The 22,842-nt window shown below is 42.3% G+C and overlaps 2 protein-coding genes across 3 annotated transcripts in view; both read right to left on the bottom strand.

Moving 5' to 3' along the window:
• FAM171B (family with sequence similarity 171 member B) overlaps nucleotides 1-9,519 on the bottom strand; it is a 30,365-nt gene extending 20,846 nt beyond the window's left edge. For both annotated transcript variants that reach the window (XM_050339816.1, XM_050339815.1), the window contains exon 1: nucleotides 9,348-9,519. In XM_050339816.1, coding sequence (XP_050195773.1) covers nucleotides 9,348-9,504 — 157 coding nt within the window. In that variant the 5' untranslated portion in view covers nucleotides 9,505-9,519. The remainder of the gene's footprint in view (nucleotides 1-9,347) is intronic.
• A 2,794-nt stretch (nucleotides 9,520-12,313) lies between these two features.
• Nucleotides 12,314-22,842, bottom strand: part of ITGAV (integrin subunit alpha V) — a 40,119-nt gene continuing 29,590 nt past the window's right edge. The window contains exons 23-30 of the mRNA XM_050339742.1: nucleotides 22,346-22,426; nucleotides 21,662-21,767; nucleotides 20,656-20,814; nucleotides 19,981-20,094; nucleotides 19,413-19,526; nucleotides 19,212-19,319; nucleotides 18,188-18,310; nucleotides 12,314-17,854 (exon numbers count right to left, since the gene is read on the bottom strand). Coding sequence (XP_050195699.1) covers nucleotides 17,759-17,854; nucleotides 18,188-18,310; nucleotides 19,212-19,319; nucleotides 19,413-19,526; nucleotides 19,981-20,094; nucleotides 20,656-20,814; nucleotides 21,662-21,767; nucleotides 22,346-22,426 — 901 coding nt within the window. The 3' untranslated portion in view covers nucleotides 12,314-17,758. The remainder of the gene's footprint in view (nucleotides 17,855-18,187; nucleotides 18,311-19,211; nucleotides 19,320-19,412; nucleotides 19,527-19,980; nucleotides 20,095-20,655; nucleotides 20,815-21,661; nucleotides 21,768-22,345; nucleotides 22,427-22,842) is intronic.

The following is a 22,842-nucleotide window of genomic DNA, read 5'->3' on the forward strand; positions in this document are numbered from 1 at the left end:
AAAGAGGCTCTGAAGGTTAGATGGGATATTTTGGGTTTGTCCCGTGCGTTCCTTCAGCGCTGTACACCACGAATGTGCCACGAAAAAAAATCATCTGGGATATTTGTAAGTGCTTAACATGTACCTGCTGTGAGGTACTCGTTTGGTAAGTAGCTGCAAGATGTTTTTTTGACCATTAGGTGCCTTTTTTCCTTCAGCTGACACGTCAAAATCAGCCTGTTTCACCACCCAAGACAGGACCGGCAGGGCACAATAAACCTCGGGGAATTACAATTACCATAGCAACTTTGCATTTCCATTTGCTGCTGTGCTGTTGAGTCAGCCAGCCTGGTTCTCAGAGCTGTGGTTACTGGGGAAGATTGAAGCTGAAATTCACCTTCCTGGGGGCAAGAGAGACAGGCAGCAGATAAGATGAAATGCTGCTTCACTGATTCAGGGGTTTAAACAGCGTTCCCTGCAATTCTAGATAAGTGGGATAAATTATCAGTATTACAAGACAAAAAAAATCTTATATAAAACTTATTGCAAATTAAGATGAATTTGCAAGTGAAAGAGACTTAAATGAGCAAGTAAATACTACTAAGAGCCCCTGAGGCCCAGGAAATAGAACAGCTTTCCCCAGGCATTTCAGAGGCCATTATAAGATTTTTTTTTTAATTTCAGTTTACTCCACCAGCTAATACTAAACCTGTAATGCTGCTCTTTCATGTTGTTAAATGACTACCAGTATCATTTTACCTTGCATCAGAGTGGAGGGCATGAAAAAGAAAGAACACTAAAAATTCACGCTTTGTTACAGAGCACTGGGAAAAAAAAAGTACAGAAGGGGAAAATTAAAATCTTGCATAATACTCTCTTTTAAATGTGCTATTTTAAATACCCCCACTATATTATATACCTTGGAGAAAAATGAGCAAATGCCTATGAAGGCAACTCTTCAATTAAACCTTTATTATTTAAGTAGAAGAAATAAATCATTCAGCATCATCTCCTTGACAAAATGAGACTATTTCTTATCGAGAATTTCTAATGATTTGTCAAACCTACCCTTTAATGGTCAATATACTTGGACAGGAAGGATATTCCAGTATCCTTGTAGCATGAATCATCTTTTTGGGTTTTTTTTTATCCTAATGGGTTAGGCACAGGATTTGTCTTGTGGAATTCTAAAGTGAGAGGAATTAGCTGAAAAAAAACCCAAAAAAACCCAAACCCTGTGCAATTTTAAACACCCCCTTAATTTGGCAGAACAAGGTAAAAAAAGATCACAGGGAAAAAAGAAAGCAATATCCTGTTAAAATATGGCATTTAATGCTGTGAAACCCTAAGGCAGATCTGTGTCTATGAACTCTGTGGCCTGATACAACCCACCAACCAGTAATTCAAGCATCAGTGCACGTTACCCACTGATCACAAAGGGAAACTGCTGCATTCAGGAGTTCATTTTCAACAACACAGTGGTCACTGTTCTTGGCTGAAAATACTTTTCCCCCCTCCCAAAGCTGCAAAATCTCACATTCCTCCTTAAAAAAAGGTATTTGCAACATCCCATCAATGCCTGTCTTTCACTTCTAGGAAAAAGTGAACCCCTTGAAGGAAGGTCATTTGTAGAGACACAGAGGGAGAAAGCAGGAATCAAAGTTTGCAGGACAACACGTCCTGAGTTAAGCCCTGTAAGTGGGGGACGGGAATTTTTTAAGGCAGTGGTTAGGAAATCCATATTGCACGAAAAAAACGAGCACCCAGCAAAGCTGCAGCCTCTTTCATGTGTAAATTTTCACTGAAATCGGGTTTCACGGAGATCAAAAAGCGCAAAATCAATAAACGCGACACCAGGTATTAGAAAACCGGTTGCAGATTCCCACTAATTGGAAAGGAGTAAAATTCCTCAGATGCCATAAAAAGAGGTTTAAAAAAAGGAAAAAAAAAAAAAAAAAGAGAGATGGGGGGAAAAGGAACCTGACAACTAATTAATTAAAGGCAAACAGCCACGACAGACTCTTTTGCCCAACATTGCGCCAAAACTGTGCAAGGATCTCACAAATGTTTTGCTGGGTCTCAACTACGTTCAATTTAATTAGAGGATTTTCTCAGCATCAGTGGTCCATAATCCAAAGAAACTCTCACTGGGTTGCTGTAGAGATGAAGTTTTCTCCCCTGCTCTCACAAAAAAAAAAAAAAAAAATGGAATAAGTTCCTGTGATATTTATCATGGGGCCTAGCTCATACTATTAGTAGCTTTTATTGTTCAAAAACACACTCTGCTGATGTCCTGCATGTACCCAACATAAAACTATTCATTTCTCCTCTTCAGTGACATAATGAAATATACACCTCCAAACAGAGGAAATATATCTTCCACAATTACGTGAAGAAACCCTTTATAATTCCATTAGAGTCTATAATCGTTGGAGGGGGCAAGCAGCTCCTTATTCACCCCAGCAAAACGGTCTATATTTTCAAATACCTTGCCACCACCGGCCTTTTCTCCAGTTAGGCTCCCATTAGCACAGGTAAATTATCGACCAGATTTGCCACCTCACAGAAAATATCTCCCATGAGCACGTTCCAGTCAGTTTCGTTCGGGAGCCTTGCCCGTGCAGGGTTTTAAATAATAAAATAAATCTGGCGTCTTGCCAGATTTCATAACCACGCTACACACTTGTAGTTATTTCAACAGACTGAGCCAACTGCACGCACCATATTTATAAAAACAGCCTCAAATCTGCAGCAGAGGATGTAATTCCACCTCTTTCTAATTTACATTTATCAGGGGAAAGTACACGAAAGACACAAGCAAAGGAGGACCCAAACAACAACCTTCCACTGCCCAGGAGCTGGCCAAGAAGAGAAGGCCAAGTTCCCTGTGGAAATGCAGGGCAGGGCAGTGAAAGGCAGCAGTAAAAATAGAGAGGGAATGATCTGACTGGACACGAGGGAATTTCTTTTTCTCTCTAAGGATAAACAACCACTGGAATGGTTGCCCAGAGAGGTTCTCCAATCTCAAAACCTTTCATGGCCCGACAGGAAAGAGCTCCCAGGTCTGAACTCAGTGCCGACCCTGCTTTGAGCAGGTTGGACTAGAGTGCTCCTGATATTCCCTCCAGCCTGAGTTGTCCCACCCTTTCACATGCTCAGTCACTCTCAAATCACAGAAAACACAGAGAGAAAAGCCAACAAGGTTCATCTTCCCTTGACTGTGGTTGTTTCAGCTGCTAGTTTTAATACATTAGGCAAACCTGGTTGGATGTTGTACTAGAACATCATCATCTGATCATAATTTGGGGCTCACAACTTGTGGCATATTCGATGCTTTATTAAGTAAATGGGATGAAAAAGAGATATTTTATTTAGCATGGCCTTACTCAATAACACTTGCAGTCAATGAAGACAGTAATAACGATGATTCTGAAAGTAAAACCATTGAAGGGCTGATCACACATGAAACTAAAATAAACTATGACATGAAACCTGAAAGCTTTCCCAGTGCACACAGCTCAGTACGTGCCTGACACTCACACCCACAAGCGCTGCATGATGTTGGACACACACACAGAACCCCGACACTCCCCACCACAGCTTTGTGGCCCCATCTGCAGCTTCACCTCTTAAGAGCTGCCAGCAGCTCAGGTAACACCCACACCAAAACAACCAGAGTTTTCCAGGTGGGACTAGGAAAATCAGAAGGTAAAGGGCCAGGATTTTGTCTGCCCTCTAGCCCACCAGAAGCCACAATTTATTTCCATGTGCTCTCTCTCAATGAGAGGCCACCTCTTGCCTCTTCCACTGGTAGGACTGCAGTGTCTCAGGCACTACCAACAGTAAACACAGAATGCTGGTCATGTGGGAAGTCCAGCAGGAGGAACTGACCCTGTAATCCATCTCCTTCAGCGGTCTCATTTCCACATCGTGACAACTGTGCCCAGAAGTCTGACTTCTCGCAGACAGCAGAGACTCCCTTCGAGCCCACATGATGAAGCTTAATCACAACCTCAAGGAAGAGAAAGGAGGACGAGAAATCGAGGGGAGAGAATAAGGATTCACTCAGTGAGCCTTAAGGGGCTTGTGCAGCCACAGACGGGCAAGAACATCACTCCTGCCAACCCCAGCAGCTCACACGGGATGATTTCAGACCTCACATTTTCTCTACTACAGGATTAGTGCCAGGAAAGCAGAGCAAGAACTGTAAGAGCTGCCTTCAAACCTGCAACTTCTCGTGGATGTGCGTGGAAGGCGACAGTTTGGGAGCACGCAGGAAGGGCGCTGGAACACCTCTGGCAGGCAAGGATTAGGCAGGAGCAGCTACACCGGGGAGTTTTTCATCCTGCTGAACACAAAAGAGTTGCTCAAAAGCACACCAGCTCCTGTGGGGCGATGGAAATGGTCGATCACAGGGCCTGGGTGCTCCCACAGCACACCAGATGCAAGATCCGTGAATTAGGAGTTAAACCCAACAGGAGTAATCAAGAGGGCTCGTTTGCTCTGTGCCTTGAATCCCCACTCATTAAAGGATATTAAAGATAAAACTATGCAACTTTCAAGACAGCAAAGTAACCTGCCCTGCTTTTCCAAGTTTGACGTGCCAAAAATTAAGTTTATTTTGAATAAGCTTTCCTCTCAGATCTTTGCCTCTGTCTTCAAAGGCTTCATCTCCTGAGCTGCTTCACAGAGACAGCATGCTACAGATCCCCAGTGACCCAGATAGCAGCTGCATTCCAATTCCTACACCTGCCTTTTTCTCGGCCTGACAGCAATTCTGTGGATGTTTCTCCATAAAATTTGCCTTTGATGATGTACTCCCTGCCAACAGATCAACGAGAAGTAAGGAAACTTCAGCAAAACAAACAAGAGCCACAAACCCCACCACCTTGCAATAGGGAGCTTCCTGCCATCATTCCTCACCTCCTCCCTGCCCCTTCTCACCAGGTAACCGTGGGGCCCATTTCAGTGAGAGCTCAAACACTGGCACTGTCTGGCCTTGTCTCTCAGCTTTTTACAGTGCCTTTTTTTTTTTCATGTGTGTTTTACCATGGAAAAACCCAAACTCCTCCTCTTCTTGCATTGCTAGGTCTTAGATCAGCACAGAAAGCTAAGACACATGGGCTCCAATAAATCAGGACAAGTTTAAGTGCTGCATTCTTCCTCACCTAGCTGAAAAAAACACTACTGTAAAGAGGCTGAGAATCCTGGGAAAACTGAACAGCAAACCAAAGGACATTTTTTGAGCTTGTTTCCATAGCTGGAGTTAACTGCTTGCACTAAACCATTTTGCTGGGGTGTGCATGTCACACTTCTAACATGAAAATAAACCTTTTCTCTGACACCAATTACATGCCAAAATCCACAGGATGAGAAGGCTGTGTTGCTGGTTGTGTCCAACAGTGCCAGTTCTGACCAGTAGCCCCCAGTTAGACAGCCCTGACTTCTCGAGCAGGAACTGTACCCTACATAATCACTCAGCCATGAAAATGACTGAATTTCCTTCTTTCCTGGAATGCTGAAGGACCTCCCACACAGCTTTTAACTCCTCACTCCTTTTCTTGGGGTATCTGAGTGCAGCAAAAGTTCCCAACCAAAAGTGGATTTACTGCTGCCATTCTAATCCCCAATCCAGTGACTATGGAGAGAGTAAACCATAAAGATTGTTCCACCCGGTGACAAACAGGTCAGTCACACTGCACTGTGTTTTGGGGGGTTTTTTTAAGTGCATTATTATGTCTTACTGCTCAAATTCAAACCCAGCCGAACATAACAAGCTATCATATCTTCTGGGTTTGTCAACAATCCCATATTTATCCCATCTGTCTCAACAAATAGAACTAACTCCATAAATACACATAGCAGTTCCAGTTCTCCCCTCTCCTTTGTTCAGCACCTCTGCTAGCTGCCACTGCCTTTGAATTTCACCCCACAGAACCAAGCTCATCTTCCCATCCCATGCAAATCCATCTGCCTAAAAGAAAATATAAAAAAAATAAAATAAAAAAAACCACAAACAAACAAAAAACGAACAAATAAACTGAATTTCCCCCTGAATTCTGGAATGTGAGGCAGATTGGGAATGGTCTAAAACAAATAGCATGACACGTCTTTTCTTGCTCATGCTGGGATTACAAAAGGTACAGGGGACTACCCCCAGCACAGAACATGCAGTTATATGACAGAAACTTGAAGAAACAACACTTATTTTTTTTTAAATCCATCATTAAGATGCTGCATGTCATCCCATGTGCTGTCTATATGTAATGTGACAGCTTCCACTTACACAGCTGCCTTTTTTTTCTTTTTTTTTTTTGCAGAAGCATCTTGTTCATTCAGTACATGTCAGACCTGCCACAGAACCGATGCAGGTAAGTATCCTTATTCAATTAGTGGTCTCTGCTCTGTTTACAGCACAATATCTGCATTATAAAGAGAATAATAATGTGCCACATCAGAATATCCCGTGAACACTGAAGAACACAGCCCTCGTCTCCTGTAAAAAATGCATCTCAGTAAAGATAAAGGGAACACGGAAAACAAAACCAGATTTGCCTGGATCAAAGCCAGGACTACAATTTACTGAATTCCATGCTCAAGCCCGCTGACCTTAACGCTGAATATTCAAAGCTCCCAGAGACTTCTCTTCAACTGCTCCTGCACAGAGTCCAGATTCCTAAACTGCCACACAGAAAATGGAGAAACTCACCATGATGAGGGAAGAATCAAGGCAGGTTCTCCACTTCAGCAATCACTACCCTATCCTGTCTCTCTCTCTATCTCCAAATTTATTATTATTTTTTCTTAAAATTTGTAAGAATGCCTGTATCTGTCAGAGGACATGAGTCAGAGTAGCTCCATGAACTGGGTCCCTCTTGTACACGTTCTCTGCCTCGTCATAAGAATTTATTTCTCTCGGCAGCAGTAACTTTGCAGTTGTTTTTAAGGGAAAAGGAAGAGATGAACAAAAACCCCTGCTCAGCGGTGATGTGCAAACTACCTTCTCCCTGCTGCACTGAGGCATCAGGAGCAGTGTGTACATCCCAAACCTCGGCACACGCAGCTGTGCTGACCTCAGCATCTCTCCTCAGACAGCACAATAATGACGCTGGCAGGAGTCAGTTAATCCAGGGGGGAATTGATCTGTAAAACGGTATAATGAGCTTCGGCAGAACAGGGACATCGATACAGGGACACACAGCGGATGACAGAAGGTTGTGAACTCCCAGCCCTCGCTCTGCACCTTCCCCAGTTAAGGAGGATAAGCCTCCTTTGCTTTAGCAACAGCGGGGTCACAAACACACTGCCTAAATCCAAAAATCAGCCAGACTCCTCCTTACTTCCAGAAGCCACGGCGTGCCTGGCAGTTCCCAGGGCAGGACCTGCAGCTGCTGCAGGAGTGGCCTCTTCAGAGCGTTTCCCTTAGGGATTACCCTGCTGCCAGTCTGCTGCTGGAAGGGCCATTTATCCTGCCTACCTTACAGCTGTAAACCACCAGACGAGCATTTCACTTAAAGAGACATTAGTATCTGTTAAAGACATACATTAGAAGAGGAGTCAGGCTCCTCTTCTAAAAATTTTCACAAACGTCAATAAAGCAAAAACTACTTACAGTGCTTTACTGAAAGAAAATACCTCACAAAAGACAAAGGTGCTTAGCAGCTTCTTCAGAATAATAAAGCCTTCAACAGCAGTAATCAGCTAATCTTTTTAAAAGATTGATTTTCTTTTTTTTTTTTTTTATTTTTATAACGGAACAAATTAATCAAGATCTTTTAGAAATCCAGCCAACAAGTGAAATGAAGCTTTAACTGTATTTAAGCATGCACTAACAAACACGACCAACTCAAGTGATGATTTTTAACAGTCATAAACTTCTGGACTCTCAGACCTCAAAACCTATGAAGCAAAACAAGCAAATAAAAGAAAGCAGCAGCAGCAACCCCAGCGAACCAACAGCATCAGCATCAAAACGTTAGATACCAACAAAGACTTGGGCCAGGGCTGAAGGCAATATGGGAACGGAGCTTCTTGAAAAGAAATCAATACCTGAAACCAAAGAGGGTCGCTGCATTACAAAAACCGTGCTCTTCTTTTTTTTTTTGCCTCTCAATTTTTAATGAGCAAAATGTTCACTGGGCAAGTCAGAAATGCTGCCAACGCCTTTTAAGTGGGGGTTGCTGGTGACTAATGGTGTACTCCACTAAAAGCATGGTAAGAAACAAACTAATGAAAAATCATCACTTCAACAGGAAAAACAAGACCTGAAATGTTCTTCAAGAGCTCAAAGTTCTACAGTTTAAATGTTTGGAAAAGAAAGAAAATAACCAACCCCAAAAAACCCAAACCTACACAAGAAAGAAACTGATAAGCAAACCAAGGCATTTCAAGAGTGTATGAGGAAAAAATTAAGCCTGTTCATATTCTAGTTACTTGTCCTAAATTTTAAACAAATTACAAGCAAATACCATAATTTAATATCTTTGCTTATATTCCCTAATTAACACACGTACTTTGGCAGCTTTGCAAACTGGCTTCAATTCAGCGAAATATTAACCATCTGCCTAAAGCTAAGCACATTTTATACCTTCTTGAAGTCAACCAGAAACAGAAGCATGCATATATGTTAAAAATGAAACATATGCTCTAGTGATATGCCCAAAGGCAGCCTTGGTGTTAAAGGGTCTTAAATAATTCATGCCTGAAACCATCTTGAAATTCTTCGGCAAAAGAAAAACACCGGGTTTATCCTAATTTCAGCCACTAAACTTCAGGGTATACACATATTTTTTAAACTCAAGGGACAGAACGGACAACTTATCACTTGCTTTACTCATGCAAAGGGATAAAGTCAGATATATATGACCGCATCATCAAGACCCTAACACTGAAATAAGCACATCGTTTTGATACTGTTCGACAAATGATGTATTTCTCCGCTCTGCAGAAGGGATGCAAAAAAAAACTAATGAGCTCACCAGCCCCATCGCTCACTTGAGAGGCTCGAGACTGGCTTGCACACGTATGAGCTGGTTTATTTTGTGGTTTTTTTTTCCAGTGATATAAATATAGAAACAAATAAATGAATATTTTATATATATATATATAAATGTACACACAGACACCTTGCTGCGGCGCCTCCCGCGAGCCAGCAGGAACCCCTGGAGCCCCACCACTCGAGGCCACTCTCCCGGCGCCCGGGGGCGCATCCCCATCCAGGTCCCTGCCCGGTCGCCGGGGCCACTCCCGGCCGTCCCCCATCCCAGCGCGGCGGCAGCGAGGACGGGTCCCGCTCCATCCACCCTCAGCGCTTCATTGCGGTTCCAGGGGCGAGCGGGGAAGCGGCGCGGAGGGCAGGGGGTCGGTACCTGAGGCGGCGGCGGGGGCGCCCCCGGGCAGCGCCGCCCGCTGCTGCTGCGGGCGGGGGGCGGCGGCGGCGGCGGCGAGGGGAGGCGGCCGCCCGGTCAGCAACAGCAGCAGCAGCGCCGGGAGCAGCGGGGAGAGGCGGCCGCAGGGGCCCGGCATGGCGAGCAGCCGGCGGGCAGCGGAGGCATATTGCGGGGGGCCGGCGGCTCCCGCGGCTCCCGCAGCTCCGGCGGCCGCGGGCCCGGCACTGCGGCGGCGGCGCCGCCCGCCCACGGACGTGCCGGGCGGGGCCCGAGGCGGGCGGGGCCGCTGAGGGCAGGGCAGGACAGGGGAGGCCGCGTTGCTGGGAAAAGCTCCCCCGCCGGGCTCGTTTCAGCCCCCCGAGAAGCGGCGGCGTTCGCAGCGGGCCCGGCGCTCCCTGCCCGGAGCGGGTGCAGCCCCGGGGCGGTCACGGCGGGCTGCGGGGCCGGCCCTGCCCCGTGGCTGCTCGGAAAGCGGCCCCGCTCTGGCACCGGCGGTCACAGAACCGCAGGTTCACAGCGTCACACGATCTGTCAGGTCCCCCGAGAGATCAGCAAGTTCAAACTGGGACCGACCGCCACCTTGCCAACCACTGAGTGCCATGTCCAGTCTTTCCTTAAACACCTCCAGCGGAGGTGACTCCTCCACCTCCCCGGGCAGCCCGTTCCAATGTCTAATCAGCCTTTCCGTGAAGAAATTCCTCCTAACGTCCAACCTAAACCTGCCCCGGCGCAGTTTCAGGCTGTGTCCTCCCGTCCTGCCGCCTGTGAGCACAGCCCGAGGCTCACCTGGCTACGCCGTCCTGCCGGGTGGTTGTAGGGAGTGATGAGGTCCCACCTGAGCCTCCTTTTCTCCAGGTGAAACATCCCCAGCTCCCTCAGCCGCTCCTCATCACACCTGTGCTCCACAACCTTCCCCAGCTTCGTTGCCCTTCTCTGGACTCGCATTCACGAATATCCCCCCACTCCGATGTTACCCACGTGCATCCCTTATCCTAAAATATGTGAAGTGTTTGACGTCGGGACTGCGAACGGGAGTAAACATCTAAATAAATAAGGTGAAGAGATGCCTGCACGGACAATCAAAGCTTGAGGAGGCACAAATACGGTTATGATGACTGTCAGTGTCACAGAACTGGGGGATGCTAAATTTTTAATGCATGTTTGAGTAGTGAATGTAAACTTCTTCGAAAAGTATAAGATCACTTGATTTGCCTTTTCATAAAACAAAGACTAGCCAAGTAAAATTTTTTTATTTTAGGCACAATAACATACTAGGCCGAATTCTGTAGTTTTGAGATTGCCCAACGTTTCTCCATTGCAGGAAAAAAAGAGGAATAAAGTTACAAGCTATAGAAGAGTACAAATTCTCCCATACTGAAAGGAAAAACTGCCAAGTTACTGTGCACATTTCCAACACATCTGCCATAAAACCTAAAACAAACAAACAAAAAAAATCTAATGTATTTTTCCTTATAATGTCATTCTGAACAGTACAATGTAATTGATTCATTGCCATTAACAGCGACTGCAGATAGATTGGGGATTGACATAGGAAATACAATTCACTTTTATTGCAGGTGCTGATGGTTCACTGGCACTATTTGGGGACAGCTGAAGCATGGCCTGACCTCCCCCATTTGTGCACTGGGAACCATCACTGCTCAGGGGGTGATGCTGCAGTGGGAAACCTGCACCCTCCTCAGCAGGTACTTTTCAACACTTTTCTTTATTGTCAGTCTCACTTTTCTTCATCACCACCAAAAAAAACCACCCTTTGCCATGAAAACCTGATTGCATTTGACAGGACCTTGCTTGAAAGAAAGCAAAGGAGCAGGAAACCCAGACAGTCATTTACTTGGTGTGGGACTCCTCCAGCAGCTCGCAAAGAGCAGAAATTCTCTTTTTTTGTTTAGCAAACATGCTCAGTGCCTATTTGCCTAATTAACATCCTCTCCCCCAGCTTCCCATTTCAACCTTTTATCTGGGCACTGCAAAGAAAAAGCATCTATTTCTGCTGTTACAACTGAACTCATTTTGGACTCCCTGTAACATTGTGTGGTCTCAGGTAGAGGAAAAGGGTCTACAAAAAAACCTGCTCATGCTTTGAGCCATTTGCTTCCTTTGTTTATGAACCTGTCTGATGAGTAGCTGTGGTATTGAGAAATATATTGAGAATATCGTATCTATGTTCACTTCCAAATGCTTTCAGACTTGGGCTTTTAACAAGATAAAAGTTTTTTCGAGAGGAATAGTTGAACCAACTCGGCAGCTGGAACATTTTAAATTAAAGTTGATGACACGAATACGGGCAATTATTTATTTATAAAGAAGAGAAAAAAAATCTTAAAAAAAATCTTAAATGTTTCATAAAGACTCTCTTGAAAATGGCTCCAAAAGGGGAATAACACATGTGAAAATTAATTGTTTGTACTATATTTAGATCAATGACAAAGAAAAATTAGAGGACACAGTAACACTCATTTTCAGCAAAAATAAAATCAAGGTTATGTTTTCTTAACCAAATTTTCTTTGAAAAGAGGTGAAAGCTGATAGTAAGTGATTTATTTCAACTACCTGAGTATTTCTGTGGTCTTAAAAGTGCTTGAACTGGCAATTTAAAAACATTAATGTAGTAATGTCAGAAAGGATTAAGTAATTTACAAACTAATTATCAAAGCATGCAATAAAGTATCATACAATGTATCATGCGAAGAGTCAGAATATAATTTGTGAACAGATCCTCTTTCTTGCTTGTGATTACAAAATTTTTTGACTCAGGGTCCTTGAGCTGAGAATGTAAAAGCTGTGTAAATGGGACCTTTCTGTATTGGGCAGATAACTGTAAATTACAAACATATACTACAAAATATTTGCTGGTGAATTGCATGCATTTTAAAAAATACACTTAAGATTAAAAAAAAAAAAAAAAGAAAAACCAAACAGAATTCCTGTTGATTAAGAGGTATTTTATTCCAAAACTCTAAATATCAGAATCAAGTCAATGCTTGCATTTTGCAATTTACCCAATCACAACATTTGGAAACTGTATACATACGTAGAAAAATACAACCTAATAAAAACAATCAAATTTGCATTAGGATGAAACAAATGGGTTGAAAGGAAAAACCATAGCTTAACAGCTATATATTTCATACCAGTACAAAATTACAGTGCCACAATACCCATTTTTTTTTTTCACACTTTATAATTTAATACAAAATAAGGTGACTTCAAAGGTGTATTGCTCTCCTTAAATGTACCGAAGACCTTGGAAACAAGTTCAGAGGAACTGAAAATATTCCCATTTATTTTACAACTATTTACTACATGCCTAAGGAACACAAAATGCAGCACTCTAATTGTTAGTGTGTTAAATTCCTGCTTGTGCAAACAATGCTCTTCTGATTTAATGCACAAACAAACAAACAAACAAAAAAAAGAAAGGCAAAATAATTCCATTACAAAGAAATAAAACGTTATATCTGTATAATAGGAAACAGGGGTTTCCTTCACGGACTAGAAAAGTAAAACCTGTCCAAGTTCTTTGAAGATTCAAATGCTACGTTAAATCTTCAATCACTTTTGCAAAAGCCCAAGAGTCAGGTTGCTCAAGTTTAATGCAGCATATCTAGAGAAGGTCATTGCATGAAAGGTTAGATTTCCTGGGTTACATTAAAATCCTACACACTGGGAAAAAAAAAAATACACCAAAATCCTAAATACCATAATCACATGAAACAGCAGTAACGTTCCAGATTCCAAACCACTGTTGCGTAGCCTCGAGTCAAACTTTCCACAATGGGCTAAACTGTGCCAGCCCTCAATAACCCAAGAGTTAGTAATGGATGCACTTGAGAATATACACCGTGTTTCACCCAATGTGGGCGATCAAAAACATCCTATTCCATTCATTTCTCACCTCAAAAACATCCTATTCCATCCATTTCTCACCTCAGCTGGACACACACTGGTTTTGTTTGCCCTTGCAGACCACTGTGAGCCAACAAGTGCTACGTCCCTTCTTAGGCAAACAAAAACGGCCAGCTGGGCAGAGAACCAGATCTGCTCGTGCTGTACTGCGTGTGGGAATCAGAACCTCGAGAATCAGTACCAGAGGAGTTCAGATCCCACCCACCTCCACGAGATGCAGCACATGATCCCGAGCCAAGCTGCCATTTGGTCCTGACAAGAGGCCACTGCCGAGGGAGAACCAGCGGGCTCTTCCCATCTCACAGCCGGACAAACCACAGCTCACGCAGGGTCTGCCACGACCTTTGCGCTGTTTGCATATCCACTTTGCTTTTATAAAATCCTTTTTTTTTTTTTTTTTTCTCCCCTCCTCTCACTGACAGCCAGCAGCACTGAACACAAAGGATCACGTTAGTCTGGACCAAACACAAAACCTGACCCAGTTGTCACCGGGGTGATGCTGCTCTGTGGCTGTGAGGGTGTAGGACAAAAAATACTGTCAGGGCAACCAACAGCAGAGCCAAATGTTGCACAAATGTCAGTGCAACGTGAATCCTTCCAAACCAAGAGCATGCTCACTGTGGCCGAAATATTTTCAATGTACCCGCGACAGGCTACCTTAAAGATGATTTAAGTGTGGACATGAGTTTGGAAACAACTAAATATTTAAAATATTTCCTTGGAATAAATGCTTTATAAAGAAAGAGCACACATAATAGAGTTTCTTAAAGTTCCCACAAATGCTACGTGAATCAAAGTTCAACATGTAAATCAAGATTTAAAACAGGAAAACGTGACAAATAAAATTAGGAACTTGATACAAACGTTTCCTCAAAGATTTCAAATCATGTTGATAAACATAGCCCATACTTGATTTTACAGTCACACTTAAAAAAAAAAAAGCTATCTCCACAATTTCATAGCTTCTTGAAAGAGATGTAAACCTATAAATTAAGTTCCTTGCTTTACATTTTCAAAATATTGTCAAATATAGATAATACGCATTTTGTAATACAAGTCACTTCACTGATCATGAGATGCTGCAATAATTGCAAACTGGAGTACTTATATAAATTCATATTCCATTATAAAAGATATATATCTCTCTTTTAAAATGTTTTTATTGCCTAAAGAATTACATAGCTGTTGATTTTATATTCATTAAAAATATCCTTCTGAAACATAACTCTCAGAAAGAAGGCTAATTCTCTGTTACTGTACTTGTATTTTTTTAAATGCTTCCAGTATGCATCTTATGCACATCGATTTTGACTCAAAGGCATTCATTTCACCCCAAAATACATTTTTTTAAAGTTTCTCTAAAAAAATGTAACCTCATTCTGCAGTATTTGCTATGAGAATACATCGAGGCCTGTGAGTCAGTACGATATTTATACTGACCTCGAGCCCATACAAAGCCTGGAATCTTATTGCTGAACGTAGAACATGCTGTTAAACATTCCCCGCACCCCCACTCAGGAAAACTTCCAGTTCCAGACCTCCCTGAAGCACTTTAAACTGAATTTGGGGTTTTTTGCATCTAATGTTCACTAAGTAACCTGGACACTCCACTTACTCACCCTACTGTGGGGTTTTTACACCAAGCTGGAAATGAGCGGACGCGGGAGAAGCAACCGTTTGCTTTTACTCTCCAGCGGAATGCAGGAAATAAAAACCCCTTAAATGAGTACTACTCTATGGGACTTCGAAAAAGGAAGGAGCTTTCCACGGCTACAGTAGTTGTACCAATAAAATGTACCTTTTCCACCCTGAAAGTCGGCAAAATGAGTTTCCAGTTGGCAGAGTGCAATGATGGTGCAGTTGGGGCTGGCATTGACAATGCTACAGTGCCCCTTCCCCGTGAGCTGGAGAGACCAGACCCCTCCATCGTGCTTTCCTAAAAGGGGGTTTTAATCTCCTTATAACGCCTAGACATGCAAGTAGTCCCATAAGTTTCAAGTCAACGTGGTGCTTACATGTAACGAAAGCACACATGTAAGAATTAGAGCTATAATCTGTCTGACAGTCTCTCAAAACCTCTTAACCTACTAAGATTAAGGCTAGGTAAAACCAATCTCCTCGATAACCAGCTGACAGAGTGTGTGAACTACGAGCCCGTGTTCAGGGAGTGAAATGCTGTTCTACCAAAGACACATTCTGAGGCCAGGATTAAAGCCCCACTCCTGGTTCTTTGCTATAAAACTAGTAACAGTGCTAAAAGTAAAGGCAAAAATAAAACACTGGTCTCACTGAAGGCCTTGGAGATTCAGTTAAAACAAAAGTATGCCCTACAGCCTTTCAAATAAAGCAATTATATCTAAACAAACTGTCTAAAACAAACCCATGTAAATGGATAAATATACAAGTCTATATCTGGTGTTCATGCTGGCCCCCACAGACTTTGTGCTGTCTTCCTTAAGGACTCAGATGCCATCGTGGTTCAGAGAGTAAGAATGGACTGAACAACAAAATCCATTTGTGGATTTTAAATCTCTGAAAGGATGCAGAAATAAGACTTGAATCGAACTGTCCATTTCAGATAATTCTGGGTTTAGCAGGATTTGCTGTATTCACGGGGGAGATGCAGCTTTGAACAAAAACCCCCAGGTACAAAACCAAACCAACCAGACTTTTTGTCCTTTTAAGAGCTTGTCTACATCGAGATCTCGGTGGTGTAAATGCAGTAGAAGACTTCCTTTGTGTATGTGGCTGCACATAGGGAGTTTATAATGTAACTTATTGCCAAAGGGGAATAAATTATATTATAAACATCTCACAGAGGGTACCTTTGTAATAGTTAAGTATGTCCACTCTAAGATCTGTACAACACAGTTACCCATGGCTGCAAGCTGAGCCACCTCCTAATTTGCAGTTACTTGTCTACTGAAGTGCATAGACAGTATTCTTGTGTTCTCTCAGAAGTGCAAGAGGCTTCACTTTAACTACACCAGTGGTGAGGGAAATGGGCTAAGAATGATGTAACCCTGTGCCTTTCAACCACTGACCTGTCGGCAAGTTTTAAAAAAAAAACCAACAATGAAACAAAACATTTAGTGTCTTTTCTGGTAATGAAATGTCTTGAACATAATGAAATGTCTTGTGCAATGAAATGTCTGTTGTGCAGTGGAACATACAATGAATGAGTGAAACGAAACAAGCCAATGAAACAACGAATGAGTGAAACGAAACAAGCCAAATCAACCTTCCCTTTCCAAACACTTTCACGATGCCAGCTCTGCTTTGCTTCGCTTGACAAGCTCACTGACTGCTCTCTCAGGGCAGGAGGCGAGGCAGGTGTGAGTGTGGCCAAGATCCACGTGGCTGGCAGATAGCCTGGTTCAAACAGTCCCTGCGTTATTCCATCCTGCACTTGGGCGTGGCCAGCCACAAAATGTGAGAATCAACATCAGCTCCCGTAGGGTGCCACCAGGTAACCTGTCACAGAGCACTCCCTCCACTGCCAGAACCTGAAACTCAATCCAAGCAACGTACAGACTTCATTTCAAACCCCGTGGAGGTTTGCCCTGTGGACACTCAGGCTATGGGTTTTTGGCAGCCACGATCCAACACGTTGTCCCTGGCAGAACGTGAATGCCTCCGTGCTGCCAAGAATTCTGTGCAACACCTGGATCCTGCTCTGTGGAAATACACAGCAGAGCCTTTGGATCTCTTTTCCCTAGGTCCCACAGAAAGGACATCAGCCCCAGCTTTCTATTGCTCGGTTTGTGTTTGTAGGCTCAATCCCCGCAGTCGGAAACCCGGAGAACAGCATTTGTAAAGCCTAGAGGGAAACCACAAGACAGATCGCTGAGCAGGCAGGGGAGCAAGTAAAGAATAGGTATCAGCTGTGAATGATTCCACTGAATATTTCATCTTTTCTGAGCAGGAGAAGAAATTGTCGTCAGACTTAATGGGTCAAAGAACATTCTCCAGTTCTGTAAAACAAGCTACATTCATTTTTTTGTGCAACTAACTTTGAACAGCTAGAAAATGAAATGTAGTGTACTCCAACGAAAACCAACCAAAACCAAACGTGTCATCCAACAAGTACCTGTGGAAGCTGTTGGCTTCAAGAGCAAATGCAGAATCCACGTGGAAATTCATGGAAAGTCGGTACATCAACCAAAGAAAAAGAGGATGTCTCCTGTGTCCCAGGGAGCGAAGTCAAAGCACTGCATACCAGGTGAGCTTTCCACACAGCAGTCAGTGCAGCTGCGTTAGTTGCAGGTACCAACAGGATTAATACAAAAAGGAGGATTTAAATATATTGCTCTTATTTTGCAGGTGCTGATGCCGAGGCCAGCAGCTCTGCAGCTGTGAGTGTTTCTGGGGTTTTTTTTTTTGCTGATGGGGAAGGCAATATTTGTAACCAAGACGTAGGCAGTTTTAAATTTCAGAATGTCTTACAGATAAAACTCTGCTTAAGCTTCTGATGTCCCCTCCCCATTCTCGTGTGGTTGCAGTTGTTCTCTTTCTTGTTCTTCCTGAGGTGGCCTCACACGTTTGAAAAAGCCCATCTGTGATTCAGAGAATAAAGAAATTTCATGGTGATTTGCCCAAACATACACTTCCTTTCTCTTCCCTTCTTAACTGATCAGATTATTTTTATCTCCTACTTTTTTCCTCATTTTTGACCTCCAAAGGCAGTAAATATTAAAAATTAAACCAAATAAGCCAGCACAGTCACGGACATCCTCTTTTATTCACCTTCTTCCTGACAAAGCCGAAAAGCCTTTAGTTCTCCAAAAACTTAACTGGTTCAGCTGGCTAGGGGACCAAGGTATTTCTGCAAACTGCTGGCACTCTAAGAAATAAGACATCATAGAAGGGAAAAAACAGACACCACTTACCCTGTACATAACAAACACTAGAACAGCCAAGAGCAGCAACCCTGCTAGGACAGCCAAAATTATAACCCACACGGGCACCGGCATAGGCTGTGGTTGAATGCCCCAGGTAATATTTGTGGTAACCTGACAGAAAAACACAATAAATTGTATTATTAATGGGTAGTTAACAGTGACATAAAGACTTGGCCGACCCAAGTTTAAACAGGATTTTAAAATTAAATGAAAACAGTGGGCTAGGGTTTGTTTGGTTTGGTATTTTTGCAATCAGTGATAACGTGGCAGCACATCTTCTGTAATGCTTGATGGTTTTCAATAAAATTGTAGGAATCTGGGGATATTTGGGAGTTAGAGAAAAATAATTCAGGGCTTTTTGTTTGTTTGTTTTCTTAAAAGGAGGTAGGTATTCTTTGAAACAAAAATCAACTCCACAAGGCTTATGAGAGAAAAAAAGCCCAGTTAATAATAGGCATTAGGAACCATACTCAAAAATAAATCCATCACAGTCCTTTTCAACCTTTTTCTTAGGACCTTTTAGTGCTATAGTGCTTACCAAAAACTTTTAATTGGGCAGCCCAAGCAAATGGCCTATGTATTCCTGTCTGTTTGCACCCTGCCTGCTTTCTCTTGGAAACCCTCTGGGGCACAGATGCTCTTTTTGTTCTGCATTCCCATAGTACTTCATAAAATATAATAAAGGTCCATTATTCAAGCTCTCAGTGCTACTACAGAAGAAAACGAATCTCAAGTAAAATATTTCTCTAACAACAATGGAAGTAAGAAGAACATTAGGACTGCTCACCATCATTTCATTTTCAATTAAATCTTTCAAGATATAAATAGTGTCAGCTCTAGTCTTAGCTTTACCCTCAATTGTATGTGTACAACTGAAATTAATATATGAATCAAATAGCTGGTAAAATTACAGTTATACCAAGCCACAAAAACGCTACCCAACAATAATTGTCTTTGTATTAGATTTTAGGTGATTATGTATGGTAACCCAAGCTGGATGTAAATGACTTACTACTGTGGAGTTGTGGATATCTTCAAAGGAAAGGTTCTTATAAGGGAACTCGATAACACTAAAAGAAGCAGATGATTTGAGGGAGTAGGAGTGATTCTGATTTTCTTTCTGTGTAAGAAAAACAAAATCAGTATTGCACGGGGATACAAAAGTCACTTTTAATGTCTCAGAAACGGGGACAGAATGTTCACGGTCACTCACGTTCATGAAAGTCTGGGTCCAAAGGCGGGATTTTAAATACAATATTGCACTCTTTCCCCTTTCCAGGTGGCCAACTTGACACACAATCTTCAAACAGTCAGCAGTTCCACAGCCCTGCACGTAAAAACAGGAAGGATATTTTAAGTATGAAAATACCTGACAAGTCATTAAGGGCAGTACATTTACTCAGTCGCATTTACTTCACACACACACCACACCCCCATTGTCCTCTTCCTCTGGCAAAGCACCATCATTAAATAACAACTAAATAACCTGCAGTACTGGATAATTACTCACAGGTTGCAGTTAGAAAGACAGTGATATGGCAATATGTTTACCTCCTAGGACAGATTATTTCCAGCCCTGCTCAGACAGGCCAGCCCCTGCGTGTGCTGACCGCAGGGTGCTGTGGAATCCGCTGCGCTTTGGAGCAGAGGTGCTGCCTGCAGCAATTCCCCTGCTCCCTCCAGGTGCCCCATTTTGCCAGCCTGGCTCCTTCAGGTATTGATTTTCCAACAGCTCCACACAGAAGACTGTGCTGCCAACACCTGGGTGCTGGAGATCTTACCAAGGTGTGCACGTCCCCTTCGGCGGCAGCCAAATCCCTGCGGCTGACGCGATGGCCGCGAGCATCTTCCCTGGCAAGGGTGTCGTTCTTATCGTCCTCCTTAGAAGCAGAAATCTGAAGGTGCACAAGAACTGCTCTTAGACTGCAACAGATAACTCAGTTTTGCAATCTTTTGCTCAGTGTTTCTGTTTTTAACTGATATTGATGTACCACACAGCACTGCCCACGGGCACACGTGACCAGACGCACCCAAAATCTTTTTTAACAGGGGCTTGAGGAAGTGACCAGTAGGTTAATTAATTATTTCAGTAATCCCTTAGAAATTGCCAGTGCAAAATTACAAATTTACACATGGGACTGGGCAGAGCCATGCTCCCTTGCCCTCTCCATAACAAATTTATAGGAGAAAACTTGAAAGAGTCATAAAAAATATATTATTGAAAATGGTATAGAAGCACAGGAGATTTTTATTTAATATATATTCACTAAAGTTGCTTTCTGATTATCAAAGATACAAGAGTATTCTTTGTTGTTCTGTACATGGAATAGCTTCCCTGCTTGCTTAAATTCTTTTAGAACTAATGATTTTTACTACTTGTTCTAAGCTGTCTTGGAATTCAGCTAAATACACTGAATTTTGAGGGCTTACAAACCAACCACTCCAGTCCTGCTCACCTTAATTTTCAGTGGGTTGATCTCCATGTCCGAAGTGCAGTTCATGGGCCCATCCATTTCGTACTGGACAATGTAGAGCAGCGTGTTGTTCTTGTACTTGTAAGGCCACTGCAGTGTCATCATCACCTTGCTGAATGCGCTTGGGCCGTTGTTTCTCAGCTGATTATGGAAATAAAGTTTACAGATGTTAAAAAAAAACAAAACAAACACAACAAAAACCCAAAAACCCAACAATGCCACTTTCTCTGGTAATGTGCATGAAGGCAAAACTTCAAACTACTTCTGCAATTTGACAAAACGTAAACTGAAGAAAAGCCACATGGCATCAGGGTTTTTTGCCTTGAATTAATGTAATTTTTTGCTGATAGAACATAGGTTGTTTTTTTAGTCTGTTGGATGAATCACAGCCTGCACCTGCCTGAGCCGAGATAGTCTGAGCACAGATCCATACAACAGCAAGTTTCATCAGATAATTGGCCTCTTAAGTTCTAGGACAACTTTCAGCTATTACCATTTACCCAGCTCTCAATAAGTTGTGTTTAATTAAACAATCTAGGTTGTTTAATCTGTTAGATCTGTGATCATTCTCACATGGACATTTTAAATACTTGAACTTTCTCAAGGCAAAAAGACTTCACAAGAATGATTGAGAACAACTGGAGTACAAATGAGGATAACTGAATAATTTACAGCCGTGAGCCCTTTCCTGAGTGGAGAAAGTGACTTCAGATGTTTTATCCAGAATTAAAGGGCAAGAAAGTAAAATATGTGTCATTATGTAAGTAACCAGCCCCTTCTGTTTGGCCACTCCTGTTGCACCAACTGCAGGCATTCCACCCCTGCTTGCAGACAGCATTAAAAAAATAACACCTTTCCTTCCATGCAAGATGAAAGTGAAGAAAGAAAAAAAAAATCATAATTTACTACAGAGAAAAACTACACGGGAAATTTCTTTTTTTTTTTTAATCATAGAACTGTGTCACTGGAATTAGCAGCAATTCCCTACCTCATAAATGTGCTGAACCAGAGGCCCAATATCATCTTCTGTTTCTGGGTTCTCCTTCGGCTGCCAGTTTGCAATAGGCAGGAATATGTGATCAGGAGATGACACACTGAACAGGGGAGCAAAGCAGTTGTTATTATCAGCTAGGAGAGGATAAATATTATTCTCTAGAATATCTAAAAAATTTAAAAAAAATCAAATTCAACATGCTTAACATACAGCTTCCAACTTTTTTATCCTCATATAAAACCAGAAAGAACAGAAGCTGAGTGGCTTGAACATTCAAATGTTCGGTTTTCTTCTCCACATGAAAAGATTACCCTCGAATTTAGGAACATTTTTCCTGTCCTAAAGTTTGCATTCATCCTGCAACATCTAGGAAACCACTCCTAGAAATAAAAAAACCATGCAGCTGCAAACACAAAGAGTGGGGTTTTTTTCCTTCTAAAAAAAATGTCTAGTAATGGAGGCACAACATTCATTTTCGGAATTGTTTCTTTAATTATTTAAAATTATTTAAGATCTGAAAGTCTGAAGGGTGGCTAGAAAGTACCATGCTGTCTTTCTGATTAAAAATTCCCTAAAATTCCTGAAAATTTATGCAGACCTGAAAGAAAGTTCAGTGAATATAAAGAAGGAAGTGCACAAATCTCATAAAAATGTTTATTAAAATAAATCAGTGCTTACCCTCTGATTTCAACAGCTGCTAAAATAGCAAGGTCAGCCTGATAGAATGCTACTGGGCTTAGATTGTCATACAGGTTGGAACTGCAGGGAAAATAAAAGGTAATTTATTAAATAAACAAAGTAATGAAAAAAAAACCAAACAAACCCACACCTTAAAATAATTCCATGTGCCCCAGAGAAGATCACTTTCTCCAAAGAGCTGGAGTCACCTACCACTGGCACACCTTACTAGCTCATGGAAAACAGGGAACACAATTGAACAGGCAGCAGTGGGAGATCCAAGACATGTTTAATGCTGCCAAGGCCTTTTTATTTATTTATACCATTAAAATAGAATGGCACGTGGAAATTTATTTAACTCTTGTAGGTGAAAAATGCGTCTGTGGATGAGAATAATTCAGTCACTACACTAAAAGAAAAAATGAAGCCCTAAAAAGGGGAAAAAAAAGCGCTTTTGTCCACCGTGGGGAAAAAACAAACCAGCTGAATTTGTGCTG

Source organism: Myiozetetes cayanensis, unplaced genomic scaffold (assembly GCF_022539395.1).
Source record: "Myiozetetes cayanensis isolate MyiCay16 unplaced genomic scaffold, myiCay2020 scf9, whole genome shotgun sequence".
NCBI lineage: Eukaryota > Metazoa > Chordata > Aves > Passeriformes > Tyrannidae > Myiozetetes > Myiozetetes cayanensis.